Here is a 12,291-nt window from a genome sequence, read left to right on the forward strand (position 1 = left end):
CCCATAAGAAAAAATTTAGTTTCGTCAAATCTGGTGATCTAGCGGGCCACCGTACAGGCCCATTCCGTCCTATCCATTTATTGGGAAATACTTCATTTAGATGATCTCTCACTTCTGCCGAATAGTGAGCAGGTGCACCATCATGTTGTAACCACATTCTATTGCGGAGGTCAAGAGGAATATCATCTAACAAACCTGGTAAATCATTTCGTAAGAAATTGAGATACATTGCACCATTCATATGTCCCTCAAAAAAGTATGGACCAATTGCATATTCTCCAATGATGCCTCCCCAGACATTTATCGACCACCTATGTTGATAATCCACCTGTCTCAATAAGTGAGGATTTTCTGTCGCATAATAATGGTAATTATGTCGATTTACAAATCCATTTTTATGGAATGTCGATTCATCCGACCATAAAATATTATTGAAAAAATATTCGTTTCGACGAATTTTGTTCATGGCCCAATTGCAAAATCTCACTCTTTTCTCGAAATCAGCATACAGTAGTTCTTGATGTAACTGAACGTGGTATGGATGCAAGCGATGTTTCTTCAATACTCGTTGCACTGATCTCTCACTTATATCCACTATTTCCCCAATTTGTCGTTGACTCCTACTAGGATCTTCTTCAACAGCAAGAAGAACTTGCAATTCATTATCTTCATTAGTAGCTGGCTTGATGCGCTCATGTTTGGAATAATTAATAGATCCAGTTTCAACGAATCGTCCCAAGACCTTTCGGAAAGATCTTTCATCTGGATGCCTTCTATCTGGATACCGTTGAGAATAAATTCTACTTGCCAATAAACAATTCCTGTCTGATTCACCTAATATGAAAATCATATCAATCAAATCACTTTTTGATAACAACATTCTGATGAAATTATACCGACAGTTCAACTTCACGATTGACTAAAAATTTCAATATTCATTTGCAGCCAAATATTTTGTTCTGTCATTTGCCAGACTACTTGATTTCCAATAAATATTTCATTCGCTGAAAGGTTGTTTTAGACCGAAAGAATATGGCACAAATTCCGAGATTTTTGAAATTATTGTAACTATTCAAGAACGTCCATTTTGTGGTGTAATTCGCAACTTGTTTATCTAGCAACAGGTAATTTTAGGAATGGGCGATATTTTAAGGAAAGGGTATTTTTTGTATATTCTTATCAGTCGTCAAATGGATTTCGCTTTGAAAAAATGACCATTTTTCGAAAGAAATGCTCATTTAAGAAAAACTATTGAACTTAGCCATAGGGAATACTTAATGAAATTTGTAGAGGTTTCGTTGGCGCTTCTTATGGATCAATAATATACAGGGTGTTCCATTTAATATAAGGAAGATTTTGCAAATTTTCATTTACAATATTTGGCAAGCGGTTTTTCATACCCTGTATATCACAGGTCGATTTCAGATATATCGTTTGAGAGAGTTACCAATGTAGAATATTCGACCAAAAAAAAATTTCAACTGGACTTGGCACCACTTTATAATTTCAAATATTCTGAGTGACGAATATTGGAAAAAAAAAAACTGTCATGCTAGATATCTCGAAAACCATCAATATTTTCGAAGTGCAGATATACATAAAGTTTATTTTATTTTCTATGAAGAAACCGAAAAAGCGATAAAAAATATAGGTTGCCATTTAAAAAGACACAGTTGGGATCCGCCCAGAAAAAATCGAACACCCTGTGTGACCGCCAATATTTTTATTTTGTCGAGCTCGAGCAATAAGGTAATATTATAGAAAATTTGATTCCTATCTGCTTCCTATATAGAGATATGGAACACCGCGCCACTGTTGCAGGACCCTGTATATATATATATATATATATATAAAGCGATGGGTAGTCTTGACTGACTAGTTAAGGAGAAATACGGAATAATGTTGGGGATGCAGTCAAAATTGCTGGGCTGTTGTTTAAAGAATACTTTTTGTTATATGGTCGAGCTTTCGAGAATGTTTATTCCCTTTATCAAGACATTAACTTGAGGTTATAGTAAAAAGTCGAAAATTTCACCGAGAAACACAAAATTAGTCCTTTTCATTATGTAGAAAAGTGTCACACATTAAATTTTTATGGTTTAAAGAAAATATATATATAAAACTTATTCAGAAGTAACATTTAGAGGATTTGAAATTTTAAATTTTATTTTAACGGCCATGCATGGCAATTACTAGTGGCCACTAGTATATATATATATATATATATATATATATATATATATATATATATATATATATATATACATATATATATATATATATACATATATATATATATATATATATATATATATATATATATATATATATATATATATATATATATATATATATATATATGTGTGTGTGTGTATATAGGTGCTTCTTAGGTCTTAGATGCTCACTGAGGAAGGATTTTTGAATATTCCAACTAGGGCGGCCCCCGTGGGGGTAAAAAGGGTGCGTTTACATATGAAAATTAACTTTCCACTGTTTCTCCGTACCGCTATATTTTCGGAGGCCGAATTTCTGTATATGTGTTCGTTTTATGTTGTAGATGTGCAATAAGAAAGGATTTTTAAATATTCCAACTGGGGCGCCAGCCGTGGAGGGAAAGTCGCGTTCACAAAATAAAGTTACGTTTACATCACTCTTTCTTCGTACCGCTATATTTTCGGAGGTTGAAATTCTGTATGTAGATTCGTTTTATGTTGTTGAAGTGCAATGAGGAAGAATTTTTGAATATTCCAACTGGAGAGCCCCACTGAGAATAAAAGGGGCGTGTTTACATTTGAAAATTAACTTTTCATCACTGTTTCTTCGTACTGCTATATTTTTGTAGGCTGAATTTCTGTATGTAGGTTCGTTTTGTTTTGTAGATGTGCAATGGAAAACAATTCTTGAATATTCCAACTGGGGAGCCAGCCGCAGGGAAAAAAAGGGGGTCCATAAAATAAAGTTACCTTTCCGTCACTGTTTCCCCATGGCCTTAAATTTCCGGTGGGTGAATTTATATTTAGTATCAGTATTGAACCCGTGCGGAGCTGGGGTGGCTGTCTAGTTCCGTATAATGAGCCAATAATTCTCTGACCGCTTTATTAAGATTCTGTGAACTGATAAGAAGCAAATCTATAGAAATGAACTTCAAATGTTCAAGCCCGTCTTGGATATACCTACACAGTATGGTAAATGGACTGACGCCTATCAGAAAACAACTACTCCACTGGCTAATACCAGTGGAGTAGTTGTTTTCTGAAAACAATCACTCCAGTGGAGTTATTGTTTTCAGAAAACAATCCAACGGTGTTGGATTGTTTTCTGATAGGCGTCTGTCCATTTAACCTACTGTGTAGGTATATCCGAGATGGGCTTGAACATTTAAAGTTCATTTCTTTAGATTTGTTTACTGTCTGTCTTCAAGCATATCCCACTGATTAATAAGACCGAATCAGAAGCTGCAAGAGTTTAGATGAAAAGGCTTGGTCCATAGACGAAGTTCGAAGATACGAGATTAAGTAATATTTTTTATATTCTTAGTAATATTACTATAGAAATATCATAGAATCGACTGATACTTGATGAAAATCCATAATAACGTATTCAAAAAACACACGTTATTGTGAGATTTCGGCTTAAACGGTTACAAAACCGCGGTTTTTAATTTTTTGGAATCGTCTTTAGTACTCGACTGAAAACGTGTGCCTCAAAGTGGTAATTTGAGTTTTGGAAAATTGAAGGAAATCGGCCGGAGCCATATTAGGTGGATACGGAGATATCTCAGACTCAAACGACGTTTTTCAGTCACTATCTCCCCTACTTTCGGCCCACGAAATGCCATCTGCAATGCAAAATATGCAAAATTCATATCCATATCCAATTTAAAAATCGCAAAACACGTCTGAGGTTAACAAATTGTGTACAGTGAACAAAATAAATGATGGATGGTGATCAAATAAATGTGTCAACATAGCTGAAAAATTATTTTGACAATTCCTTTACGCGGGCTTTTCAAATGTTCTATTTCTGGTACTTCCTCCACAGAATGTAAATGTTAGATATAAGACAACATGCACTTTCCTATTTGAATATAAAAATTGAAAGCAAAGAATACACAAACGAAATTATCACGTGACAATATCTAATTTTTGAAAAGAAATAATCGTGCAATTTACAGATAATGAAAGATTCCCCGAAATAATCTAACTCTCACAAAAACGCCCCAAACGAACTAGTGGAGAATGAAACAAAACTACCAATTGCTCTTAACGCGCTTCTTGTCGTAATGACAGAGTACGGTGAAGCTACAGTGTCATTAGGAAAGTGAGGACCGGTACAGAAAGGGTTATTACGATATTAGTGGTATAGAGGATTGACTGGAGTAATGATTTCACTTGTTAAAAAAATATTTTTCAGAAGAGAATTATTTTAATTTTTACAGAATGATTCAGATTGAGTGTAAGCATTGTTATTATAATAACAATATTGATCATAGAAATGGACAATATAGGAACGTGAACAATTTTGGAGAACATTCTTGTCACTGTTGTTTTGAATGAAGGGCAAAGTGAAGAGTTTTTCCCACTAAACTACTACTACTACTACTGAAGAGTCCAATCATTCAGTAAATTGTCGTTTTGAAAATTGAAAAAAAATCTACTTAGCTTTCTTCAGTGGACCAGGTTTTGGGAAACAATCTTTTCACGTCTTCAAAACCCAAAATTCACTTGAAACTTTGGCCTCGAATTATACCTTTGCCTTGCTTTGACATAAGTCAAGAGAATGAAATGTCCAGATGTCAGATTCCACAGAGCTAATTTAAATACCCTTGTTACCTGATAAAAGAATGTATATGCGGATTCCTTGAGTCTACTTTTTTCATGTGTTTCTTTGGTGATAATTATGTTTCAGTCTATTTTATGATCATCAGATGATTTTAGAATATGCTGCTCTATCCCCGATCCTGTTACCTGTCTTCTCTTGACTTGAGCTTTCACCAGTACAACTTATTTTATGTTTATATATGTATAATTATATATAATTATAGTTACATGAATGAAAATGATTGTTGATAATTTTAATTCGTCGCTAGCGTCGAGCGGATTATTGCAGAAGCTGAATTTTTAAATCTGGCAACATGATAGTCTAGCGATGGTAACACAATATTCCGTCCGACCGCAGCGCCGAATAAAAATGATCAACAATCAATTTAATTCATGTATCACCAAAAAGCAACAATCAAAACAATTCATTTTCACAAAATACTAATAGAAAATGAAACGGCGTGCCACGCCGTTTTACTTTTTATTTATATTCCTTTGAAAAGAATTGAATTATTTTGTTTGTTGGATTACAGTGATACTTGAGTTGAATTGTTTGTTGATAATTTTTATGCGGCGCTGTAAGCTTGGTACCAAACAGTTGTTGTTCTACACTAGGGATGAACTACCTTCTTACAGGTCAATGTCATTTGAATCATCTTATGGAGAGACTTGGACTGTCGAAGGACAGTGTGTGTCGCCTCTGTTTGAAAAATGATGAAACAGCAGAGCACATACTTTGTACCTGCCCCGCTGGGGACCGAATCAGGTTTTTAGAGGTCAGCAAAGCCGTACATTACCATCTGACCTGAAAGACCACTCACCATACAAACTAATCAGCTTCGTTAAGAAACTGGATTTATTTGGTCGAGTGTTAATAGGTGTGAGACACAATAAACCCTTGCGGGTTGCGGTGGAGAGTTCAATAGACCCACTCACGTTGGGCCTAACCTAGCCTAACCTAACCTAATCCTCCTATGGTTATTGACTGTTTATAATAGTTAAACACATGCTTTTTTTGTTTCAGCTAGTAGAGAAACAGCTTTTGCTCTCGCATTGGCAGCAGCTGGTGTCGTACATTCCGTTGCAAGAGCTTGCCGAGACGGGCAACTAACGTCGTGTGGGTGTTCCAGGATGGGTCGGCCGAAAGACCTCAAAAGAGACTGGGTATGGGGCGGATGTGGGGACAACTTGGAGTATGGATACAAGTGAGTAAATCAACGTGAAATGTTCTGTATCTAGTAATTAGATTTGTGTTAATGAACGGTTGATGTTTTTAAAGAAGTGGAAGTCGAGAGTTTTTGAAGGAATTGGAACAATAGTTTTTAGGAAAGAAGCTCAATATAATATGAGTTGACTTGTGGTCAAAAGTGTTTTCCCAAAAACTAATTTCTCCCCAAAATATACCCCTTTCAATTGAAACAATATGTATTTGAATAACACTGGCCACTGAGTTGAAGCAGTCATGATAAATCTTCATATTAGAAAGTTAAGGAAATGGTGAAAGAAGTTATGACCTCTGTTAACACCTTTTGGAATGTACGAGCACATATCTTCTTTCTTAGACTCGGGGGGCTGCTTGGTTGAGTCGGAATCTTCAATTCTAATCCGATTATTGAACTCCAATGAATGGTAACCTCAGCTTGAATGTTAATGACTCGAATGAATCAGTATCCCTTGCATTTTTATGCTACAGTAGTAGAATGTCACTTCGAGCATTTATCCCTTTGCATTTCGTTATGAACTTCCCCCTAAAATTTGAAGCTGTAAACCGATTTTAATAATTTTTTTCTCATTTCAAGTACTAGAAGGTCTACCTTGGGACAAAATTTGAAACGTTTATAAAAGTTTCAGGGCATATTACGATATTTTTTCTTAGTTGAAAATCGCGATTTTTTATCAGCGACATTTTTATTGAAAAAATCACTATGCCACTGGATTCAGAGTGCCTCTTAACAGGTGTGACCGAAATTTCATGAAAAAATATTCATTATTAACAAAGTTATGACAACTCAACTAACATTCACAAAAAACACCCTATATTAACGGATATAGCCACGAGAATATTTTTTTATGATTTCAACAATAAAGTGCCGCCAGATGAAAAAAAAACAAATAACGTGAATATTTTTAATGAAAATAACGGAATTACATTCAAGTTTTCACGCAAATTAACTAAAACTAAGACCTAATATTTCAATTTAAATCTTAGTTGCAATGGAAATGATATTACAGTTCAACACTTGTGAAAGATTTAAGTGTACTATTGTCAACAATATTCACCTTACAGTTCTTCGAATTATTTTGTGTCATGGCTGCAAGATTGAGCGTAAGAGAGAAAATTGAAATTGTACGCCTTTCGGGAGATGACGTTAGAAGTGCTAAAGAGGTTTGTAGAGTATTTAATGAGAGACATCCAGATCGTCCTCGTATTAGCTGCGGTACGGTAAATGAAATAAATAAAATATTCGATGAAACTGATGCAGTATCAAAAATGATGTTCAAAAGTAATCCTGTACAAAGACGAAACAGGATTATTTCGGAAATAATCCTAATGCCAGTATAAGGAATGCCACTTTAGATTTGAATATTCCACGAGAAACTACTCGGAGATGTCTCAAGGCGAAGAATATTAAACCTTTCAAGCCAAAATTTTCACACACACACTTCAAGAAGGCGACGAAGCAAGACGCCTGGAATCTTGTTTATGGGCCCAAGGGGAATATATATATAAACAATAAAAAATTCCTAAAAAATATTTTATATACCGACGGAGCCACTTTCACTACAAATGGAGTAGTGTCATCACATAATTGTCGCTATTGGGCAGCGGATGATTCTAACTGGGTAATAAACTGTAAAAGCGAGTATTCCCAAAAAATCAACATCTGATGTGGGATATTGAATGAACGAATTATTGGTCCTTCCTTTTTTGAGAAAAACATTGATGCGCAGAGGTTTCTAGAATTTTTAAACACAGAGTTTTGGGATGCGAGCTGCCAATCAATGATCGATCAAATTCAATTGTCCAGTTAGATGTGTGTTCAGTTCATTATGCCAGAGCTGTGAGGCAATGGCTTAACGAACATTTTCCAAAGCGATGGATAGGCCGTGGTAGTCCGTTTATAGAGTGGCCACCCAGATCTCCAGACCTCACAGTTTTGGACATTTTCTCTGGGGACTTCTCACACAAAAGGTTTACAAAAACCGCTCAAGAGATAGAAATGAACTTTGTGCAAGAATTCGACAGGTATGTGCAGATATTAGCCCTCAAGAACTACGGAACGTAATCAGAAATACGTGGTGGATTAGTAGAGGCTATTAGAATATGAGTTATAATTAATTGTTGCACCGAATCGAAACATTTCAATAACAAATAAGATTTGAAATCGAATAACTTTCGTGTATGAAATGTTTTAACACTATGATGTGATTTTAACACGGGTTTATTGGATCCTCATTAAGTGGGTCACATCAAATTATTGGTTACCGGTTTTCTCTCGATAAATGTCAGTGTCAAATGATTCATCATTATCTGGATAGAGTATTTCGCAATCACTTCCTGGTTCTAAAGTTCAAATTTTATAATTTTGTATTGGATATTGCTGAAATCTCTATTGAAACTTCTTTATTTGAAAGCAAGAAGCTTTTCTAGAACGAAAGAATAAAATCCTATGCTGACTAGTCGTTTCCCAGTGAAGCTCAGCAAATCAGTTTTGCGGCATCAATTCAGATATGAATCAAGTCGAATCACACGGCAGATAAGTTTTCTCGATTTGTTCCGGATGGAACGACCCCTATCATAAACGTCACAACCACCCCAACCGATCCGTCTTTTCTACCGGAACAAATCAGTAATCTGTGGGATAGATGATTGTGTTTGAAATATGGGATTGACGACGCTAGCAATTCATAATATTCAATTCCCTACTGTGTTACCATATCTTTAGCTATCGGTCTCTTCCGCTCAGCATTTGTTTGCTATGATACGAGTATATACCTAAATAGAAAAAAATATCCTCACCCCCATTGATATGAAAAAATGATACACAGTTGTTTTAGGAACCGTTTGTTGAGACAATATTTTTTGAGCAAATATGCCACAATAATCAATCCCTGATGATGTCAACTTGTTTGGCGAAACCGGAAACATGATCTGAGAGCTGAGAATATTCACTCTGAATATCTGAGAATGTCCACATCGGACTGATGCAAATGCAGAAACAAAACATCTGGATTTATCGACACAGAACTGTGTAATATATTCTCAAGGAACTGTTCAACAGACAGATGTTGATGAAAAATTTCGCACAAAATAGCTGGATATTAAATGCGTTTGCAAAAAACATCTAGAGTTATCTGCATAGAACTTATTCATACAGTGTGTTAAAGTCAAATGGCATCAATTCATTATTTTGGTTACAGTAAATATATCAACAAAATCCCGAAACACGTCAAATTTAAATTATAATTTGACATACTTTAACGGAAAAATGCTACCTCTACCCTCAACCGCCGTCGAATGACAGGTAAAACCCCTGATTTTTAAAATGGGAAGTATAGACTTGTGATATATCGTTTGAAATGTCTCTTCATAATCTATTAAAAAATGTTATCGCTTTCGAATTTATTGCAACAATTAAGATAAAATAAATTAAAACCATGTGGTTACCGGAATTCGATAAAATACACTCAAAACTTATTTCATGTTGAGGTATTGATAATAAAAAAGTAAGCAAAACCATAGCAATGTTCTTTTCAGATGGTATCCTTTAAAAAACTGTAAATAGCTTTCCCTTGTCAATTCGTTTTTTATGTTAAAACATTAGTTGTCAACATTTTATTTTAATTTAAAGTTCGTTAACTTCAAGTCTGATAAATGGTTAGACTAACGGAAATGCATGAAACAATAGTTTTACAAATGATTGGTTACGGAGATAAAACCTGAAAAACAGGAAGTAGCTCCTGAAAAAGTTCCTGAAAAAGTAACCCAAAAGAGTCACCAAACGGCATTTTACCATCTATATCGAAAATCCCCAAAAAGTAGTGTAAAATCAATTGAAGAAAATACTGGAACCTAAAAATATATCATCTTTTGTTCAGTCAGGATTCCACTCTGACTATAGTACAACAACTGCCTTAGCTAAAGCTAACTAATGATATATTTAATTCATGAGATTAAAAACAGTGCAATATTTTGATTCTCCTAGATTTTAGCTAAACATTTGAGACCGTCTATCATGAACTCTTGTTTGCAAAGTTGGAGTATTATGGTCTGGGAGAATCTTTTTTACGTTTCATCCAAAGCTACCTGTCCAGTCGGAGTCAACAAACTATAAGTGATGGAAATATTTTTAATTGTAGACTTCAACTCAAGGGGTGCCTCAAGGTAGCAAATTATGTTCACCATTATTTTCTTTGTATACTCTCTCTTCCAAATATCTGGAGTTTTGTAGCATTGACCAATATGCGGATGATACACAACTATATTAGCAACTGTGACAGGGTCACATAGGCGACTCGTTCAATGAATTCAAATGGTTTACTTCACAAAAAAGATTTATGATTCATGTGTTTTTCAAAGTGAACTAAGAGAAGAGTTGATATCGTCCAAACATGTGCTTCTACATATAAAGACAATAAAAAAAAGCATATTTTTTATTTTGAATTTTGCATTCATCTTTTTGTTCGACTCACACATCTGTCATTCAGTGTGGAAAAATGGGCTTTGAATCAACTCGTAATTCGTACGTACACCCCTGGTTCAACACGACTGGCACAGTTATCATTCTTAACCAGGAATAAATAGGAGTGTTGGACGCCATTAATTTACCAGGATTTATGTAAAAATGTTTCAGATGTGATAGCGATGATTGACAGTTTAATTTCAAAAGCAGACAAAAACATCAAAGCCGGTCGTATATTATTTTAAGAAAAACTAAGCCCAATGAATCAAATGCCCAGACGTCTGCACAGATGTTTGGAATAGTACACCTGGTGATCGCTATTAACTACGAATATAAATCACTTTCTTTCGCCGCTCAGTGTACGGGGTAAATCAGCAGTGTTGATTTTAATATTAGATAAGATTGGATGTAATTCATACTTGTGGGATTGTGTTTTAACTTTGGGGTATATATATATATATATATATATATATATATATATATATATATATATATATATATATATATATATATATATATATATATATATCTGAGAGATAATAAATTATAAGTAGAGAGTTGGTGGATGGATATATTTGGTGAAATTTTTCATTTTAAGGTTGAAGTTAAGAGAAATAGTCAACAATTAAAGGTTATTCTTTGACAAAAGTGATATGAAATTAAATAAAACCTCCTGTGCTTATGATTGCACACTTTGGTGTAGTAATGAATATTACTGGAGTTCTTTCCCAACACTAAATCGTTATTTTTAACACCTCGACACGTGTTTCGATCACCAAGTGATCATCTTCAGGAGGACGATTAAACTGCGAGTTTAATTTTATATTGTGAAAGGTATTTTCCGGTTTTTACCGGGGTCTGCAAGTGTCATGCCTGTCGTTTCGTCTAGTACTGCGGCAGACCTTAGTGGGCCTTAGAAAACTTCCACTCCTCCATGTGAAACTTCTAACGGAAGCCTGATGTGGCACACACTCTATATCATATTATTACATTGTAAAAAAATCCATATTGAAAAAAACATTGAAATTCATATATTTGAAAAGAGTACAGTTTTATTGGCGGTAGTAATGAGAATAATCCCTGAAGGAATATTTGAACAATCTTTTGTTTTGTTGTTGCAGGTTCGCACAAAGCTTTGTTGACGTTAGAGAAAGAGAAAGGAAGTTCAAAAGAGGCACTAGAGAACAAGGCAGGGTACTTATGAATTTGCATAACAACGAAGCAGGAAGAAGGGTGAGTACTTTCCATCATCATTCCGTAATACAAGTGCATCAAAATACTTCTAACAATTTTTTTACATGATGAATTTTATGTCAGTAACTAACGAAACAAAAAACCAGCTTGCTGAAGTTTTGAAATTTCTTTTTGGATGATTTGATGTCTTTCAACAACAAGAATACTAACCACTATTATTTTTGTACAGTCCACAACGTAAGATAATATTTTGACAGGGTGAAAGCACTGAATATCTGGAAATCTCTCGAATCATTATTATCCTTCTGAAAAATCTGTCTTCCTGAAAAAGACAGTAATAATTTTGATGATAATGATAGTTGCACAAAGAAAAACTTTGTTTGAGAAACGAAAACCGAAGCTTTTCTGGCATAGTTGAAAGGAAAATACGTCGAAAAGAAGAAAATCATAACAAATCGTACTGAAGATTTTCTCACAGTAAATATCTGTAAGCAATTCCTCATTCAGGATAAAAATGTCAGAAACTTATGCTGAACCACAATTATTTTGAATTTTAGTAAATATAAAAAAAATCATTCTGGGCTCCAACAATT

General features: G+C 34.5%; 1 protein-coding gene across 4 annotated transcripts in view; it reads left to right on the forward strand.

Annotated features, from left to right (window-relative positions):
• LOC111513953 (protein Wnt-5b) overlaps positions 1-12,291 on the forward strand; it is a 136,947-nt gene that overhangs the window by 88,238 nt on the left and 36,418 nt on the right. For all 4 annotated transcript variants that reach the window (XM_074176436.1, XM_074176439.1, XM_074176438.1 and 1 more), the window contains exons 4-5: positions 5,845-6,025; positions 11,626-11,737. In XM_074176436.1, the coding sequence (XP_074032537.1) occupies positions 5,845-6,025; positions 11,626-11,737 (293 nt within the window). The remainder of the gene's footprint in view (positions 1-5,844; positions 6,026-11,625; positions 11,738-12,291) is intronic.

This window comes from Leptinotarsa decemlineata, unplaced genomic scaffold (genome assembly GCF_025532065.1).
Source record: "Leptinotarsa decemlineata unplaced genomic scaffold, Ldec_3_MD MMD2_tig00001719_RagTag_RagTag, whole genome shotgun sequence".
Classification (NCBI taxonomy): domain Eukaryota; kingdom Metazoa; phylum Arthropoda; class Insecta; order Coleoptera; family Chrysomelidae; genus Leptinotarsa; species Leptinotarsa decemlineata.